This window comes from Phyllobates terribilis, unplaced genomic scaffold (assembly GCF_046119375.1).
Source record: "Phyllobates terribilis strain yellow unplaced genomic scaffold, ASM4611937v1 Scaffold_3__8_contigs__length_932513732, whole genome shotgun sequence".
Lineage (NCBI taxonomy): Eukaryota > Metazoa > Chordata > Amphibia > Anura > Dendrobatidae > Phyllobates > Phyllobates terribilis.
In genome coordinates this window covers 726717606-726737904 of record NW_027362763.1, presented here as the reverse complement: position 1 = coordinate 726737904, position 20299 = coordinate 726717606, and the positions used below count along the sequence as shown (strand labels likewise).

At 46.7% G+C, this 20299-nt stretch overlaps 1 protein-coding gene across 1 annotated transcript in view; it reads right to left on the bottom strand.

Annotated features, from left to right (window-relative positions):
- MSH2 (mutS homolog 2) overlaps positions 1 to 20299 on the bottom strand; it is a 150289-nt gene that overhangs the window by 17072 nt on the left and 112918 nt on the right. The window contains 4 exon segments of the mRNA XM_073672082.1: positions 4021 to 4225; positions 6216 to 6461; positions 20215 to 20274; positions 20277 to 20299. The exon segment at positions 20277 to 20299 is cut by the window's right edge and continues 12 nt beyond it. Coding sequence (XP_073528183.1) covers positions 4021 to 4225; positions 6216 to 6461; positions 20215 to 20274; positions 20277 to 20299 — 534 coding nt within the window.

Here is a 20299-nt window from a genome sequence, read left to right as displayed (position 1 = left end):
AGTGGCTTATCTTTATAGATAACCAAAAATGCCCGATTCCTCTCTATTTTCAACTATCAACGGGGAGAAAGCTCCCATGAACATTAGATGGTAGTTCGGATCGGTGCCTTGATACTATGCCCAGCACTTGATTTAGATTGTGCAGTTCACAAATACACAGTTTTATGAATTAGATAAATAAAAATCAGATATCATTGGACACCTGTCAGCATCTCCTCTATGAGTAGATAATTAAATTAGCTAGGAGTCATCCACTTACATGGAAACCAAATGCTTGTTGCTTCTTTCCTCGTTAGCAAAGAGGTGCTAACAAATGCAGGGGAAGGTAATTCCCCTAGGTAGACTGAACGTCTCCAGTTTATACCAGGGACATCACATGGCATAATGGAAAGGTAATATTCCCATGCCATATCTATATTCTGACATCAACACAATCCACGGATAGATCTGTGATTGTGGAGTGGGGGGATGGGACATAATTGCTTCTGTGGTTCCAAGCGCCAGGATTTTCAGTCTTGACAAACCACAAATGTAATCAGTTGACATTGTGCATATATTATAGTCATGTTTGGGGTGTCCAGGATGGTGAAAGTATGCTAGGAAACATGGCGGTCATATTATTCCAATATGCGGCTCGAGAGGAAATATGACAAAAGAGAATTTTGTCCTGCATTTTTCCATGCATACAATTAGCCATCATCCTCTCACCTCACCAGGAGGAGGGGTCAGGGGTGGGACACCTTAAAATCGTTCATCCAAAAAAAATCCATATAGTCAGACACAGGAAAAACGAGTATCACAGATCTGTCCAAATTTCTGCTGCCTCTCCTCTACCAGAAGCACTCACAGATCCAATCCATTTCTGTATTAATCCCAGCTATTTAAGTACTGTTTTTGTCTTGTGTGTATAGCTTTTCGTTATTTATCTTTTTGTAAATTTGAAAGCACAATACTCTTTCCTTGTATAGTAAATCTAAAGTTTAAAGGGGTACTCCAGGGTGAAAATAAAAAATCATTATAATGGCAATGCCTTCATAAACAATAAAGTTAACATGAATAGTGCTGTTTGTAATCCTCACAGTACATGCAATTCAGTGTGACACTGCAACTGCTCCTCACTGCTCCCCCTCCCTCCTGGGACGTGAGGTCATAGATCAGGGGGTGTGGCCTGATCCCTGCTTCTAGTTGCAGCCAGTGTCCTGATAATGGATCCTTGTCTGAAATGTGAGATGAGGGGAGGTTGCGGGAGCGAGGCCTGCTCCTGGCTTCTAGTAGCAGCCAGCACCCTGTTGTCTCCTTCACTGTAGTCCGAGATGAGAGGGAGTGGCCAACTCCCTGCAGTGAGAGAGACATTGTCAGGGGGCTGGCTGCTACTAGTAGCCGGGAGCAGGCTATGCCCCTGCCACGACCCCTCATCTAGGACTTCAGGGAAGGGTGCTTTATCAGGGGACTGGCTGCTACTATTATTTATTATTATAGCCCCATTTATTCCATGGCGCTTTACATGTGAAAAGGGGTATACATAGCAAAAACAAGTACAATAATCTTGAACACAATGTGACAGCGACTGGTACAGGAGGAGCGAGGACTCTGCCCGCGAGGGCTCACAATCTACAAGGGATGGGTGAGGATACATTAGGTGAGGGTACAGCTGGTCATGCAGCGGTGGTTACTGCAGGTTGTAGGCTTGTCGGAAGAGGTGGGTCTTCAGGCTCCTTTTGAAGGTTTCCACGGTCGACGAGAGTCTGATGTGTTGGGGTAGGGAGTTCCAGAGTAGGGGGGGAAGCACGGGAGAAATCTTGTATGCGATTGTGGGAGGAGGAGATAAGAGGGGAGTAGAGAAGGAGATCTTGTGAGGATCGGAGGTTGCGTGAGGGTATGTAACGGGAGACTAGGTCAGAGATATATGGAGGAGACAGGTTGTGAATGGCTATGGTTAGGGTTTTGAACTGGATTCTCTGAGGAATGGGGAGCCAGTGAAGAGATTGACAGAGAGGAGAGGCCGGGGAATAGCGGGGGGACAGGTGGATTAATCGGGCAGCAGAGTTTAGGATAGATTGGAGGGGTGCAAGAGTGGTAGAAGGGAGGCCACAGAGCAGGAGGTTGCAGTAGTCGAGGCGGGAGATGAGGGCGTGCACTAGTGTTTTTGCAGATTCATGGTTGAGAAATGTGCGGATCCGGGAGATACTTTTGAGTTGGAGTCGGCAGGAAGTGGAAAGGGCTTGGATATGTGGTTTGAAGGAGAGATCAGAGTCCAGGGTTACTCCAAGGCAGCGAGCTTGAGGGACTGGGGAGAGTGGACAGCCATTGACATTGATAGATAGGTCAGTTGGGGGGGTGAATGGGATGGCGGAAAGATGATGAATTCTGTTTTGTCCATGTTAAGTTTTAGAAATCTAGCAGAGAAAAAGGATGAAATAGCGGACAGACATTGGGGGATTTTGGTTAGTAGGGAGGAGATATCGGGTCCAGAGAGGTAGATCTGTGTGCCATCAGCATAGAGGTGATAATGAAAGCCATGAGACTCTATGAGCTGTTTCAGGCCTAAGGTGTATATGGAGAAGAGCAGAGGTCCTAGGACTGAACCTTGGAGGACACCGACAGATAGGGGGCGAGATGAGGAGGTGGTGCGTGAGTGGGAGACACTGAATGTCCTGTCTGTTAGGGTATGAGGAGATCCAGGATAGGGGTAAGTCTGTGATGCCGAGAGATGAGAGTTTGTAGTAAGAGGGAATGGTCCACTGTGTCGAAGGCAGATGACAGGTCTAGGAGGAGGAGCAGGAGGAGGACGGAGTAGTGTCGCTTAGATTTGGCGGTTAGTAGGTCGTTGGTGACTTTAGTCAGTGCAGTTTCAGTAGAATGGTGCGGTCGGAAACCAGATTGTAGGCGGTCGAAGAGGGAGCAGGTGGAGAGGTGGGAGGAGAGTTCAGAATGGACGTGTTGTTCCAGTAATTTTGAGGCATAGGGGAGAAGTGATATGGGGCGATAGCTAGTCAGAGAGGATGGGTCAAGGGAGGATGGGTGTGATTGAGGCATGTTTGAAGCATGAGGGGAAGACACCAGTTGTTAGTGACAGGTTAAAGAGGTGGGCTAGGGCTGGGATGAAGATAGTGGTAAGGTTTGGGATGAGGTGGGACGGGATTGGGTCAAGTTCACAGGTGGTGAGGTGTGATTTGGAGAGTAAAGAGGAAAGTTGATCTTCCGTAATGGTGGAGAAGGTGGTTTTGGAGGAGGAGAGTTGAGTAGGTGTGGGGAGGGGCTGTGGGGGCTTTAGGCAAAAGCTTTGTCTGATGGTGTCTATCTTCTGCTTGAAGAATAAGGCAAAGTCTTCTGCTGAAATAAGAGGAGAGGGAGGAGGTACTGGGGGACGGAGGAGAGAATTGAAGGTGTTGAATAGTTGTTTGGGGTTGTGAGACAGGGAGGATATGAGTGATGTGAAGGAAGGAAGGATCAGGCCACGCCCCCTGATCTGTGACCTAACATCCCAGAAGGGAGGGGGGGGGGGGCGTGAGGAGCAGCTCCATTGTTACACTGAATTGCAGGTACTGTGATGATTACAAACAGCACTATTGATTTTAACTTTATTGTTTAGGAAGGCATTGACATTGGATTAAATTTTTCATCTTCTCAGAATACCCCTCAAGTTAAATAAGTTTATTGCTGCTCTAAATGTACCCACAACCTCAAAAAAAGAAAGCTAGCCTAGTTATGATAGAGTGCAAGCAGTGTACCTGTCTCGTGCTTGGGAAAGCTGGGTGTGCACGCGTACTAGTGTGTTACTCAGGGCAGGTGTCTAGCTGGCCTAACAAAACAGCGACTGGTGGCAACAAGAAGTGTGGTGCGAATGTGTGAACTAGCTGTAAGGTGCGCCTAGCTCATTGCAATAGGCGAGTGGATGAGTGAGTACGAGAAGCAGTCGCATTTGAGTCTTTGTGACACACGGGTTTTTCAAAAACACAGCAGAATATTTTACAATGTATGTATGTATGTATGTATGTATATATATGAAGAATAACATACCGGAGTATAGAAGCCGTTTCCAGCATCTCAGCCATGAATGTAGAAACTCCTTTCAGTTGACTGTCACCAGCACCCACTCTGGCAAGAATGCAGTCCACTATGCTCACTTCAGCAGAGTCACAAGGTACAAAGCAGCCAATCTGAGCCATAAGAACAATCACTCCAGTCTGGCGAATATATGTAGACTTACCACCCATGTTTGGACCTGTTAGGAAAAAGAAGTGAATACCTAGAGCAGAATATTCCTGCACAAGTCACTATTATGCTTACTGTTTATCTGCACGATCCCCTACTATAAAAAATTAAGGACCATTCAAGGTCCCCTAAGCCTCCAAAACACTACATGATCTTGTTCTTATATTAGTAACAAAGTACTTGATGTCCTACAAAAACGTTTCTATCTTTTAAAATTAAACTTTTAATGCTCCACTGGTACATAGTCCTAGTTTATTAGGAAGTTAGGTGTGGTGTTACTTGCTCCAGATTAGTGCTGCCTCAGATCCTGTAATCGCACCAAAGGAAGGCATGATTGAAGTCTTCCCAGCAAGCTACGTTAACTTTGGACGTTCAAAAATCTTGAGCCTGCACCTTCCTGTACAGGCAGGAGTATAAGCAGACGAGAAGGCGCACAAGACTTCCAACGTTCTGAAAATGGAATCTAGGACATCGAGCAATCTTTGTTGTAATGTAGGAACAGACTTACGTAATGTTATGGTGATGGTTTGGGAGGCATGGTGACCCTAAGAGGTTCCCCTTTAAATGCTTAACATATTTAAAGGGAATTTATCAGCAGATAATCAAAATTTAAAATAGGTAAGGGAGTTACCGTAAGTTCCCAAATGATTACATACTGGATCACCAATACAACAATTTCTAATCAGGCAGTGGATTTTATCCAGTCTGATCATGACGTGTGTGTGTGTGTGTGTGTGTGTGTGTGTGTGTGTGTGTGTGTGTGTGTGTGTGTGTGTGTGTGTGTGTGAGAGAGAGCAGCCCCCGGCCTGCTGTCCCCAGTGGAAAGGGGATTCGGGCCCCCGCCCTGCTGTCCCCAGTGGAAAGGGGATTCAGGCCCCCGACCCTGCTGTCCCCAGTGGAAAGGGGATTCAGGCCCCCGACCCTGCTGTCCCCAGTGGAAAGGGGATTCAGGCCCCCGACCCTGCTGTCCCCAGTGGAAAGGGGATTCAGGCCCCCGACCCTGCTATCCCCAGTGGAAAGGGGATTCAGGCCCCCGACCCTGCTATCCCCAGTGGAAAGGGGATTCAGGCCCCCGACCCTGCTATCCCCAGTGGAAAGGGGATTCAGGCCCCCGACCCTGCTATCCCCAGTGGAAAGGGGATTCAGGCCCCCGACCCGGCTATCCCCAGTGGAAAGGGGATTCGGGCCCCCGACCCTGCTATCCCCAGTGGAAAGGGGATTCGGGCCCCCGCCCTGCTGTCCCCAGTGGAAAGGGGATTCGGACCACCGCCCTGCTGTCCCCAGTGGAAAGGGGATTCCGGGCCCCGCCCTGCTTTCCCCAGTGGAAAGGGGATTCCGGGCCCCGCCCTGCTTTCCCCAGTGGAAACGGGATTCCGGGCCCCGCCCTGCTTTCGCCAGTGGAAACGGGATTCCGGGCCCCGCCCTGCTGTCCCCAGTGGAAAGGGGATTCTGGCCCCCGCCCTGCTGTCCCCAGTGGAAAGGGGATTCTGGCCCCCGCCCTGCTGTCCCCAGTGGAAAGGGGATTCTGGCCCCCGCCCTGCTGTCCCCAGTGGAAAGGGGATTCTGGCCCCCGCCCTGCTGTCCCCAGTGGAAAGGGGATTCTGGCCCCCGCCCTGCTGTCCCCAGTGGAAAGGGGATTCTGGCCACCGCCCTACTGTCCCCAGCGGAAAGGGATCTGGCCCTGCCTGCTGCTCAATGAAGGGGGATCTGGCTCTGCCTGATCAGCAAAGGTGGACCTGATCCTGGGAATGAATGGGTTGCAGGAATGAAAATGCAGCTTGAGTATTTCACACTAATTATACATTTCTATTATTTATAAAAAAAAAAAAAAATGATACCAAGGTCAGAAGCAAAATAACAAAAACAGACAATGAAAGCAGGGAAAAAAATTCCCATTTAAGAAAATAATGAAGGCACCTTTTGTATCAGGTCATACTAAATCATGTTCATCACTAATTAGCTGATCATTGAATCAAAATCTGAAGACCCTGACAAATTACCAGTGATAATATGGAACATCTGCTTCTCCTTCTCAAACGTTATGTCATTGGGGATGAACGCCACATCATCCTGCATTTCAATACATGGGTGTCTGGCAGCTTTCAGCACAATTCTTCCCTGTCCCTTCTCCAAGATGACTGGGCGAACATATGGCACTGGAGCTCCATTAGAAACGTGAGCAAAGCTGACAATCGCATCCAAATGAGCAATTACGTCGTTCATCGTCTGCATTGGATCTACGTATCCTATGTGGAGATGGAGGCCATAACATTTTTTATAGCAGGTTGATTTAATTTATAAGACAAAAATAACATTATTTTAGGATGCGTTAAACGCTTGGTAATACGTGCCCCATGGTCCCCGATGATAATCCACATGTGCTTTGCACATGCTGTGGAAATTTCCGCTGCGGATTATCATTGCGGAAAAATACGCAGCATGTCCATTAATTTTGTGGACACGCAGTGTAATCGCCGCCAATGACTTGCATTGGACCGCGTGACATCCGCATGACTGCATCTGTACATGCAGATATCACACGGTTCAATGTGCGGATGGTACCCGGGTTTGGAGAAGAGGAGACTCTCCTCCAGACCCAGGTACCATAGTACCTGTTAAAAAAAAGAATTTAAAATAAAAAATAAAGATTATACTTGCCTTCTGATGGCCCCCGGGCTCCTCAGCGCTGCGTCCGGTCTGTTGTATGGGTCGCAGTGGTGTGAAAGGACCTGCCATGACGTCATTTAGTCATGTGACAGGTCACGCAACCGCGGACATCGTTAATTACATCATGGCAGGTCCTTAAACACCACCGCGCCCAATACAACAGACCGGACGCAGCGGAGAAAACACCGGGGGCCATCGGAAGGTAAGTATAATCTTTATTTTTTACCATTCTTTTTCTTTTTTTAACTCTTACTTGGTCACACTATATAAATCCATGCAGGTTGCATGGATTTATATAGTGTGACCAAGTTGGCAAGCACTTTTCCAAGTGATGCTAAAATCGCTTGGAAAAGAGCTTGATAGGCTATGTGCCCACGTTGCATTTATGAAGCAGAAAATTTCTGCTGCATAAATGCAAGTCCTCTCCCGGAAAAACGCATGCGGAATTCCGCACGCGTTTATCACGCATTTTTTGCGCGTTTATCACGCATTTTCCACATGCGGAATTGCCTTGCGTTTTTTATGCATTGGACAAAGGCAATTCCGCTTGCGGAAAAGCAAAATTAAATGACATGCTGCGGATTTTTGAACGCGGCATAAACGCTGCGGAAAAATCCGCAGCATGTGCATAGAACTTGCGGAATCCCATTGGGGACCATGGGGTGCGGATATACATGCGTTTTTCAAGCGTTTACGCTGCGGAAATTCCGCAGCATATACGCTTGAAAAATGCTACGTGGGCACACAGACATAACCCGCATGCAGAAATGCATGCAAAAACGCTTGACAAAGGCTTCTACCTGGCAGGAAAACAGCATGTAAAATCCGCATGCGTTTTTCCTGCCAGGGCGAAGCAGAAAAAATATGCAGCATTTCTGCATCGTGGGCACATGGCCTTAAAGGGAATCTGTCACCACTTTGGAGTTATCAGACCTATGGCCATATAGGGTATAGAAAAGTAAATCTATACATACCTGTATGGCCCATAGCAGAGGTCTGATTGCAGAGAAAAGCACTTTAATCAATTCTATTTTGTACAGGCTTGGCGTCCAAGGGACAACAAGCAATCCCCAACTATCTGCTTATAATTCCCCCAAATCCCCACCTCTCTGCTTGTTACAGGGCCCTGTGACGTACACTGTGCTCCCTGACTTCCGGGCATGCCCATAGTAGAGGTCTGATAACTCCAAAGTGGTGACAGATTCCCTTTAAATACATGTATAAAGCATAAGACTCGACTGTAATTTCATCAATTAGTCATGGTTGTAAATACGTTATCAGTGTATAGGACCAGCATACACTATGGATAGTGGATATAATAGACTCTTCAGACCATTAAAGGAAACCTGTCACCAGTAAAAACGCTATTTACGGTACCTGCAGATTAATAGCGTTTTTCTGTTGACAGGTTCCCTTTACTGCAAATTTGTCACCAGATTTCACAATACAAATGCTACACATTATTACACAGATCTTGAACCTGATGTACTTTACTTTGAAAATCCATGTTACAATGGCTATTTTTTTTTTTTTTTTTTTTTTTTACAGTTTTCCAGTCCAAATATTAAAATTAACATTTTAGGAGTCCAGCTCTGAGGATGGTAAAGAAATTCTGACATGAATTTTCAAAGCAAGTGCACCAGTCTCATCAGGACTAATAGTAGTGAAAGCAGCCGTGGCCTCGTCCATCAATAGTCAGCCAATTTAGTAATCGTCATGACGAAATAAGGAAACGAGTTGTATCCCCTAACAAAATGGTGGCAGCAGTAGAATCTGCGTGATCTCTCGGATGTTCCCCTGAAACTTAGTCTTACACCTGGATTTATGACCCACTACCATGAGTCCAGATCCCTAAACTCCTAAGCCATTATCCTCATCACCGTACCTCTCCATCTAGAAAAAATCTAAGTTTCATTACTTTGACTTATCTGTAGGATGCATCTCCCCATCCTCCCCATGTACAAATGTCTGGTATTATCTTCTACACTTGACCTGTGTCATTCATTCATTTGTAAACTAGCCTGATGAAGGGCACCCTCTGTGCTCCGAAAGGTGGCAAATATCTTTATTTGCTAAGCAGAAATATATCACTTGGACAATACTTTGGTCTGTTTTGACATTAAAATATTTACATAGGCAGGATAAATTACACGCATTCACTTGATCATGGAAAATAAAGCATAAATCAGAATCAAAATGTAATTTACTCCATTATAAAAATTATCTACCATGGGCTTGTACCTCACAAGAACTAGCCCTAAATCCAATACACTAAAAGGGCTGTGTGATTTTTCTGCTAAAACCCCAATGTATGTTTGTTTTGCTGCATGTAGTAAAAAAGTATTGAACTTGGGAGTCGGAGCCCCCGGGACTTTGCTGACATCTTAAGACACAGCTGGATTGAGATCATTAGTGAAACATATCCCACATCTCAATCATCCTCTGCGTCTCCAACAGAGAGAACACAAACAACTTGACAGCAATTTACAGCAAGGATGAAGCTATCGATGGCGCAATGATAATGGTAATTTAACCTCATTTAATACCTGCTGCTTTTCCCTTTATTTTTCCAGCAGACATTTCAACTTCTTAGAATTTCATTTTACTAATTAGAAAGCAAACTCAAACATAAGTGACTGGTGGTTTTGTTAAAGAGCCATTGTCAAAATGGTTCATTCTTTAGAGCATCTGAACCAAAAACGGTAAAGGAAAAAGTACCATATTTTTCGGACTATAAGACGCACTTTTTTCCTCCAAAATTTTGGAGGAAGACTAGGGGGTGTGTCTTATAGTCCGAATATACTATACTGTTGCTGTGTATGGTGGAGAGTGTGGTGAAAGTGGCAGCGCGGAGCACAGAAGGCAGGAGCCGCACACCAGGATGGGGGCTGAAGGGTGCCGTGCACACCAGGATGAGGGATGAAGGGTGCCGTGCACACCAGGATGAGGGATGAAGGGTGCCGTGCACACCAGGATGAGGGATGAAGGGTGCCGTGCACACCAGGATGAGGGATGGGGGCCACGTATAACAGGAAGGGGGGCCATATATACAAGGATGGGGGGTATTAGTACAGAATTGGGGGACATTACCCCTATAACAGTGTCAGCAGAAGACCCCCTCCCCCACAAAAGTGCATCATGACCACATTTTTTGCTTTATTTATTTTTTTTTCTATTTTTCTCCTCTAAAACCTAGATGCGTCTTATAGTCCGAAAAATACGGTAATCTCTTGAAGGCACTACCATTTTTTGCCTTATGGACTAAGATCTTTTGGAGTTTGCCCTCCCAGCATTCTGGGACCCATACCTTTATTTCAATTTTAAATGTTAGATTTTTGTGCTAGTTGTGCTTCTTCTAGTACGATTTATAGTAGAGAATACAGTGGGTACGGAAAGTATTCAGACCCCTTTAAATTTTTCACTCTGTTTCATTGCAGCCATTTGGTAAATTCTAAAACGTTCATTTTTTCTAATTAAAGTACACTCTGCACCCCATCTTGACTGAAAAAAAACAAATGTAAACATTTTTGGAATTTATTAAAAAAGAAAAACTGAAATATCACATGGTCATAAGTATTCAGACCCTTTGCTCGGTATTGAGTTGAAGCCCCCTTTTGAGCCATGAGTCTTCTTGGGAATGATGCAACAAGTTTTTCACACCTGGATTTGGGGATCCTTGGCCATTCTTCCTTGCAGATCCTCTCCAGTTCCGTCAGGTTGGATGGTGGACGTTGGCGGACAGCCATTTTCGGGTCTCTCCAGAGATGCTCAATTGGGTTTAGGTCAGGGCTCTGGCTGGGCCAGTCAACAATGGTCACAGAGTTGTTCTGAAGCCACTCCTTTGTTATTTTAGCTGTGTGCTTAGGGTTATTGTGTTGTTGGAAGGAAAACCTTCGGCCAAGTCTGAGGTCTAGAGCACTCTGGAAGAGGTTTTCATCCAGGATATCTCTGTACTTGGCCGCATTCAGGTTTCCTTCAATTGAAACCAGTCGTCCTGTCCCTGCAGCTGAAAAACACCACCATAGCATGATGCTGCCACCACCATGTTTCACTGTTGGGATTGTATTGGGCAGGTGATGAGCAGTGCCTGGTTTTCTCCACACATACCGCTTAGAATTATCACCAAAAAGTTGTATCTTCGTCTCATCAGCACAGAAAATCTTATTTCTCATAGTTTGGGAGTCATTCATGTGTTTTTGAGAAAACTACGCGGGCTTTCATATGTCTTGCACAGAGGAGAGGCTTAAGTCGGACCACTCTGCCATAAAGGCTCGACTGGTGAAGGGCTGCAGTGATAGTTGACTTTGTGGAACTTTCATCTCCCTACTGCATCTCTGGAGCTCAGCCACAGTGATCTTGGGGTTCTTCTTTACCTCTCTCACCAAGGCTCTTCTCCCACAATTGCTCAGTTTGGCTCGACGGCCAGGTCTAGGAAGACTTCTGTTGGTCCCAAACGTCTTCCATTTAAGGATTATGGAGGCCACTGTACTCTTAGGAATCTTGAGTAATGCAGAAATTTTTTTTGCAACCTTGGCCAGATGTGTGCCTTGCCACAATTCTGTCTCTGAGCTCCTTGGGGAGTTCCTTTGAGTTCATGATTCTCAGTTGGTCTGACATGCGCTTTGAGGTCTTATATAGACAGGTGTGTGCCTTTCCAAATAAAGTCCTAGCAGTTTAATTAAACACAGCTGGACTCCAATGAAGGAGTAGAACCATCTCAAGGAGGATCACAAGCAAATGGACAGCATGTGACTTAAATATGAGTGTCTGAGCAAAGGGTCTGAATACTTATGACCATGTGATATTTCAGTTTTTATTTTTTAAATCCTTCAGGACCCAGCCTATTTTGACCCTAAAGACCTTGGCATTTTTGTCAATTCTGACCAGTGTCCCTTTACAAAGTAAAAACTCTGGAACACTTCAACGGATCCTAGCAATTCTGAGACTGTTTTTTCGTGACATATTGGGCTTCATGTTAGTATTAAATTTAGGTCGATAATATTTGCATTTATTTGTGAAAAAAATCAAAAATATGGGAAAAATTTTGAAAATTTTGCAATTTTCAAATTTTGAAGTTTTATTCTGCTAAACCAGAGAGTGATGGGACACAAAATAGTTAATAACATTTCCCACATGTCTACTTTACATCAGCACAATTTTGAAAAAAAAAAATTTAAGTTGGAAGTTTGAAGGGTTCAAAGTTCATCAGCAATTTATCTTTTTTCCAGCAAAATTTACAAAACCATTTTTTTTAGTGACCACATCACATTTGAAGTCCCTTTGAGGGGTGTACATGACAGAAAACACCCAAAAGTGACACCATTCCAAAAACTGCACCCCTCAAGCTACTCAAAACTACATTCAAGAAGATTATTAACCCTTCAGGTGCATCACAGGAACTAAAGCAACATGGAAGAAAAAAATGAACATTTTAATTTTTCTAACAAAAATTTTCTTTTAGCCTAAATTTTTTAATTTTCACATGGGTAACAGGATAAAATGCATCCTAAAATTTGTTGGTCAATTTCTCCTGAATACACTGATACCTCATATGTGGTCATAAGCCACTGCTTGGGCACACGGCAGGGCTCAGAAGGGAAGGAGCGCCATTTCACTTTTTGAATGGAAAATTAGCTCCAAAAGTCAAATTGCGCTCCTTCCCTTCTGAGCCCTGCCATGTGCCCAAACAGTGGTTTATGACCACATATGAGGTATCAGTGTACTCATGAGAAATTGACCAACAAATTTTAGGATGCATTTTATCCTGTTACCCAAGTGAAAATTAAAAAATTTAGGCTAAAAGAAAATTTTTGTGAAAAAAAAAAAAAAGTACTTTTTGGTTTTCACAGATCAATTTGTGAAGCACCTGGGGGTTCCAAGTGCTCACTATGCATCTAGATAGGTGCCTTGGGGGGTCTAGTTTCCAAAATGGGGTCACTTGTGGGGGAGCTCCAATGTTTGGGCACACAGGGGCTCTCCAAACAAAATATTTGTTTTTCTTGCCTTATGATTGCTGTGCGGATATAATTAAAAATAAAAATCCCTTTTTTGTAGATTCTATTTTGAGAAACGTGTACGTGTGTGCGTGTGATATAACGGCAGAAGCATGTCTCTGTCCGAAGCCTCGATAGACTGCGCATGCGTGACGCGCAGTCTGGCTCCAGACAGAAGACCCGCATCCAGCCGTTACAGGTAAGATGGCCACTGCTATGGGGCCCGTAAGGGCCCCAAGCAGTGTGGGAACGAGGAGGATAGGTGAGTAAGAGGTTGCGGCGGCAGAGGAGCGGGTTGCGGCAGTGGAGGAGCAGAGCACACTACCACGTGTGCCCGCTGCTAAAGGGACATGAATATTCCCTCTGAGGCCACTCCTATGGGCGTGGAGAAGATGGAATATTCATTCTCTTTAGTAGCGGCCACGGAGGAGCGCTGAGCCCCGGCTCCTGCTGTCCGTGGCCGCTGCTAAAGAGAAAGCATATTCACGCTTCTCCACGCCCATAGTCCCGGCGTGGAGAGGAGTGAATGTGCCGGCAGCAGCTCACCTCGGGATCTGAGAATGCGCGCAGCTCAGATGCCGACATGAGCTGCTGCAGACAGGACGCAGCGCTGGAGCAGAGGTGAGGAAGGAAGGTGAGTATTAGTGTTTATTGGTTTATGTGTGCAGTGATTGGGGGAATGAGGAAGCCACACATTGCCAGGAATGGGGGATTGAGGAGGCCACACATACCAGGAATGGGGGATTGAGGAGGCCACACATACCAGGAATGGGGGATTGAGGGGGCCACACATACCAGGGATTGGGGGATTGTGGAGGCCACACATACCAGGAATGGGGGATTGAGGAGGCCACGCATACCAGGATTGGGGGGTGAGGGGTGCCACGCATACTGGGATTGGGAGTGAGGGATAGGGTGCCATGCATACCAGGATGAGGGATACCATACACACCAGGAATGGGGATGAGGGGAGCCACGCATACCAGAAATGGGGATGAGGGGAGCCACGCATACCGGAAATGGGGATGAGGGGAGCCACGCATACCGGAAATGGGGATGAGGGGAGCCACGCATACCGGAAATGGGGATGAGGGGAGCCACGCATACCGGAAATGGGGATGAGGGGAGCCACGCATACCGGAAATGGGGATGAGGGGAGCCACGCATACCAGAAATGGGGATGAGGGGAGCCACGCATACCGGAAATGGGGATGAGGGGAGCCACGCATACCGGAAATGGGGATGAGGGGAGCCACGCATACCGGAAATGGGGATGAGGGGAGCCACGCATACCGGAAATGGGGATGAGGGGAGCCACGCATACCGGAAATGGGGATGAGGGGAGCCACGCATACCGGAAATGGGGATGAGGGGAGCCACGCATACCGGAAATGGGGATGAGGGGAGCCACGCATACCGGAAATGGGGATGAGGGGAGCCACGCATACCGGAAATGGGGATGAGGGGAGCCACGCATACCGGAAATGGGGATGAGGGGAGCCACGCATACCGGAAATGGGGATGAGGGGAGCCACGCATACCGGAAATGGGGATGAGGGGAGCCACGCATACCGGAAATGGGGATGAGGGGAGCCACGCATACCGGAAATGGGGATGAGGGGAGCCACGCATACCGGAAATGGGGATGAGGGGAGCCACGCATACCGGAAATGGGGATGAGGGGAGCCACGCATACCGGAAATGGGGATGAGGGGAGCCACGCATACCGGAAATGGGGATGAGGGGAGCCACGCATACCGGAAATGGGGATGAGGGGAGCCACGCATACCGGAAATGGGGATGAGGGGAGCCACGCATACCGGAAATGGGGATGAGGGGAGCCACGCATACCGGAAATGGGGATGAGGGGAGCCACGCATACCGGAAATGGGGATGAGGGGAGCCACGCATACCGGAAATGGGGATGAGGGGAGCCACGCATACCGGAAATGGGGATGAGGGGAGCCACGCATACCGGAAATGGGGATGAGGGGAGCCACGCATACCGGAAATGGGGATGAGGGGAGCCACGCATACTGGAAATGGGGATGAGGGGAGCCACGCATACCGGAAATGGGGATGAGGGGAGCCACGCATACCGGAAATGGGGATGAGGGGAGCCACGCATACCGGAAATGGGGATGAGGGGAGCCACGCATACCGGAAATGGGGATGAGGGGAGCCACGCATACCGGAAATGGGGATGAGGGGAGCCACGCATACCGGAAATGGGGATGAGGGGAGCCACGCATACCGGAAATGGGGATGAGGGGAGCCACGCATACCGGAAATGGGGATGAGGGGAGCCACGCATACCGGGATCGGGGATGAGGAGAGCCACGCATACCGGAAATGGGGATGAGGAGAGCCACGCATACCGGGATTGGATGGTGGGGACAGGATAGGGGCAGCACATACCAGCATGGGAGACCATATACCAATAAAAATGCTCGCCACCCGGGCGTAGAACGGGTGGTTCAATAGCTAGTATATATATATGTGTATGTATGTATATATGCGTGTATGTATGCATATATGCGTGTATGTATGCATATATGCGTGTATGTATGCATATATGCGTGTATGTATGCATATATGCGTGTATGTATGCATATATGCGTGTATGTATGTATGCGCGCGTGCGTGCGTGCGTGCGTTCACGTACAGTACAGACCAAAAGTTTGGACACACCTCATTTAAAGATTTTTCTGTATTTTCTTGACTATGAAAATTGTACATTCACACTGAAGGCATCAAAACTATGAATTAACATATGTGGAATTATATACTTAACAAAAAAAGTGTGAAACAACTGAAAATATGTCTTATATTCTAGGTTCTTCAAAGTAGCCACCTTTTGCTTTGATGACTGCTTTGCACACTCTTGGCATTCTCTTGATGAGCTTCAAGAGGTAGTCACCGGAAATGGTCTTCCAACATCCTTGAAGGAGTTCCCAGAGATGCTTAGCACTTGTTGGCCCTTTTGCCTTCACTCTGCGGTCCAGCTCACCCCAAACCATATCGATTGGGTTCAGGTCTGGTGACTGTGGAGGCCAAGTCATCTGGCGTAGCACCCCATCACTCTCCTTCTTGGTCAAATAGCCCTTACACAGCCTGGAGGTGTGTTTGGGGTCACTGTCCTGTTGAAAAATAAATGATGGTCCAACTAAATGCAAACCGGATGGAATAGCATGCCGCTGCAAGATGCTGTGGTAGCCATGCTGGTTCAGTATGCCTTCAATTTTGAATAAATCCCCAACAGTGTCACCAGCAAAGCACCCCTACACCATCACACTTCCTCCTCCATGCTTCACGGTGGGTACCAGGCATGTAGAGTCCATCCGTTCACCTGGTCTGCGTCGCACAAAGACACGGTGGTTGGAACCAAAGATCTCAAATTTGGACTCATCAGACCAAAGCACAGATTTCCACTGGTCTAATGTCCATTCCTTGTGTTCTTTAGCCCAAACAAGTCTCTTCTGCTTGTTGCCTGTCCTTAGCAGTGGTTTCCTAGCAGCTATTTTACCATGAAGGCCTGCTGCACAAAGTCTCCTCTTAACAGTTGTTGTAGAGATGTGTCTGCTGCTAGAACTCTGTGTGGCATTGACCTGGTCTCTAATCTGAGCTTCTGTTAACCTGCGATTTCTGAGGCTGGTGACTCGGATAAACTAATCCTCAGAAGCAGAGGTGACTCTTGGTCTTCCTTTCCTGGGGCGGTCCTCATGTGAGCTAGTTTCTTTGTAGCGCTTGATGGTTTTTGCAACTGCACTGGGGACACTTTCAAAGTTGTCCCAATTTTTCGGACTGACTGACCTTCATTTCTTAAAGTAATGATGGCCACTCGTTTTTCTTTACTTAGCTGCTTTTTTCTTGCCATAATACAATTTTCTAACAGTCTATTCAGTAGGACTATCAGCTGTGTATCCACCTGACTTCTGCACAACACAACTGATGGTCCCACCCCATTTATAAGGCAAGAAATCCCACTTATTAAATCTGACAGGGCACACCTGTGAAGTGAAAACCCATTTCCGGTGACTACCTCTTGAAGCTCATCAAGAGAATGCCAAGAGTGAGCAAAGCAGTCATCAAAGCAAAGGTGGCTACTTTGAAGAACCTAGAATAAAAGACATATTTTCAGTTGTTTCACACTTTTTGTTAAGTATATAATTCCACATGTGTTAATTCATAGTTTTGATGCCTTCAGTGTGAATGTACAATTTTCATAGTCATGAAAATACAGAAAAATCTTTAAATGAGAAGGTGTGTCCAAACTTTTGGTCTGTACTGTATATATATTCACACACACAATGAAGAGTTTTGCAAAATAAAAAACCCACTTTTAAATGCTCTAAAATGAATGTATACACAAAGGTTTCTGATCAAAGAAAGAAAAAAAAAGGTGCCAAAAATTATTCAGCAATAATAAGACCGTATAATACATCCTTCTAAACCAGGGGTCCTCAAACTACGGCCCGCGGGCCACATGCGGCCCGCGGAGGACTTTTATCCGGCCCGCCGGGCTATGAGCGGAGGAGAGGAGAGCAGTGCCATTGCCCGCCCTTTCCCCCGCTTGCTCACGGCCCCAGCAGGCGGATACTTATCTCTCCCAGTGCCTCTGCAGATCCGCTGTCTTCCTGCTCTGCGCTTCCTGTGACGTCTCAGGTCAGAGGGCGCGGTGACGTCTTTACACCGCGCCCTCCCGAGTGCCGTCACAGGCAGCGCAGAGCTGAACAACGCCGCCGCGACGCTGGAGGTCCGGACCAGAGTAGAGCAGCGGCAGCAAGTGAGGTGAGTATTGGTCATTATATGGGGGGTGACATCCTGCAAGGGGCATTATATGGGGGGGTGACATCCTGCAAGGGGCATTATATGGGGGGGAAAGGGACATCCTGCGTGGGGCATTATATGGGGGGGGGTGACATGCTGCATGGGGCATTATATGGGGGGGGGTGACATGCTGCATGGGGCATTATATGGGGGGGGTGACATGCTGCATGGGGCATTATATGGGGGGGGTGACATCCTGCATGGGGCATTATATGGGGGGGGTGACATGCTGCATGGGGCATTATATGGGGGGGGGTGACATGCTGCATGGGGCATTATATGGGGGGGTGACATGCTGCATGGGGCATTATATGGGGGGGGTGACATGCTGCATGGGGCATTATATGGGGGGGGTGACATGCTGCATGGGGCATTATATGGGGGGGTGACATGCTGCATGGGGCATTATATGGGGGGGTGACATGCTGCATTATATGGGGGGGTGACATGCTGCATGGGGCATTATATGGGGGGTGACATGCTGCATGGGGCATTATATGGGGGGTGACATGCTGCATGGGGCATTATATGGGGGGGGTGACATGCTGCATGGGGCATTATATGGGGGGGTGACATGCTTGCATGTGGCACTATATGGGGGGGAGGGTGACATGCTGATGGGGCATTATATGGGGGGGTGACATGCTGCATGGGGCACTATATGGGGGGATGACATGCTGCATGGGGCATTATATGGGGGGGGAGGGTGACATGCTGCATGGGGCATTATATGGGGGGGGAGGGTGACATGCTGCAATGGGGCATCATATGGGGGGGGTGACATGCTGCATGGGGCATCATATGGGGGGGGTGACATGCTGCATGGGGCATCATATGGGGGGGGTGACATGCTGCATGGGGCATCATATGGGGGGGGTGACATGCTGCATGGGGCATTATATGGGGGGGGGGGGGGGACATCCTGCATGGGGCATTATAAAGACGGGGGAGTGATATCTTGCATGGGGGCATTATATGGTGTGAGAAAGGGACATCCTGCATGGGGCATTATATGGGGGGTGGCATCCAGCATGGGGCATTATAAAGGGGGGTTGACGGGGGGACAGCCTGCATGGGGCATTATAAGGGGGAAACATGCTGCCTAATGGGGACCTATGCTGCCTATTGAGTACAGTTACCTACCTATTGAAATACCAGTTGATTTAACTTTACTTGTTCTTCATTTTAAATATTGTATTTGTTCCTGTATTGTTTTTTTACTTCAAAATAAGATATGTGCAGTGTGCATAGGAATTTGTTCATAGTTTTTTTTAAAAAACTATATTCCGGCACTCCAATGGTCTGAAGGACCGTGAACTGGCCCCTGATTAAAAAGATTGAGGACCCCTGTTCTAAACGGACAAAACATTGATTTTTTTTGTTCTTACATTTCAATAGCAAAAACATTATTTATGTATTGAAATGTCCCTACGGCAAACAAGCCGACAGATGAACATTAAGATTAACAGAACATCGATCAGCAATCAAGTCACATGAACAGAAAATTACATGCAGAATAACGAGCAGATCTAATTTGATGCAGGTGTTCGTTATGGAAATTTACAGGGTGATTCCATAATTTTTCCTCAGAATTGAGTGATTCCATAATTTTTTCCCTCTGCTTGGACTGAAAAAAATTACCCTTACTGAGTACCACATTTTTTTATCTTGATCACTTTTAGTGTTTCTTAAAGCCATAAAGTTGCCATTTGAAATGACTTTAATGTTGTTGGAAAAAAAAGCAGATCACAGACATGGCACAAAACTAAACAACTGAATGAACATCCTCCGAGCCCGGTGATTCCATAATTTTTGCCAGGGGTTGTACTCATTGCCCACTGGAAGCTTCTGTTTACATCTTTGTCAGTAGGATTTCACCCCATATACGATGTATGTATGTATGCAACCCTTTCAAAGACAAGTCCAGCAATACCTTTACATGGCCGGTCCCTTCCTCAGTTATTGAGAAATAAGCCTCATTTGCATATAAATTCAAATGCTAAAGAGCTATTAAAGATCTGAAGCCTCTGTCACTCCAGCTGTATTCCCTGACAAGCGCCACCTCTTGCTATTTGACGGATTACTCCTTTGTCTGAAATCACAGAGCATAGAGGCTGTCACAGTCAAGCAAGAGACGGCAGCGCTGGGGTGTGGAATAGAGCTGGAGTGACGGAGGCTTCAGTTCCTCCATAGCTCTTCAGTTGCATATCAATTCAAGCACTGATTTCTTAATAATGGCGGAACAGACTGGCCATGTAGAGGCATTGCTGGACTTGCCTTTTGAAAGAGCTACATGAACATGTAGTTTGGGGGTGAAATCTTGCTGACAAGATTCCCTTAATGATCCAATTCTTCCCTTTCTCACCATTCAAGAACAAATCATAAATGTTTGACTAAATTTACGTTGTTAACTCATCCACAAAATCCGAATGACTACATGTACCCACTGTCCCCAATAATCAATGATCTATTTGAATATGTAAAATATCACAAACGGCACGGTACTCACCAGAGGAGATGTTAATGATTTCATTCACAATCGCATTTTGAGCCTCCTCATACTCTTCCTGTGTCTAATATACTCCTCGTTGTAA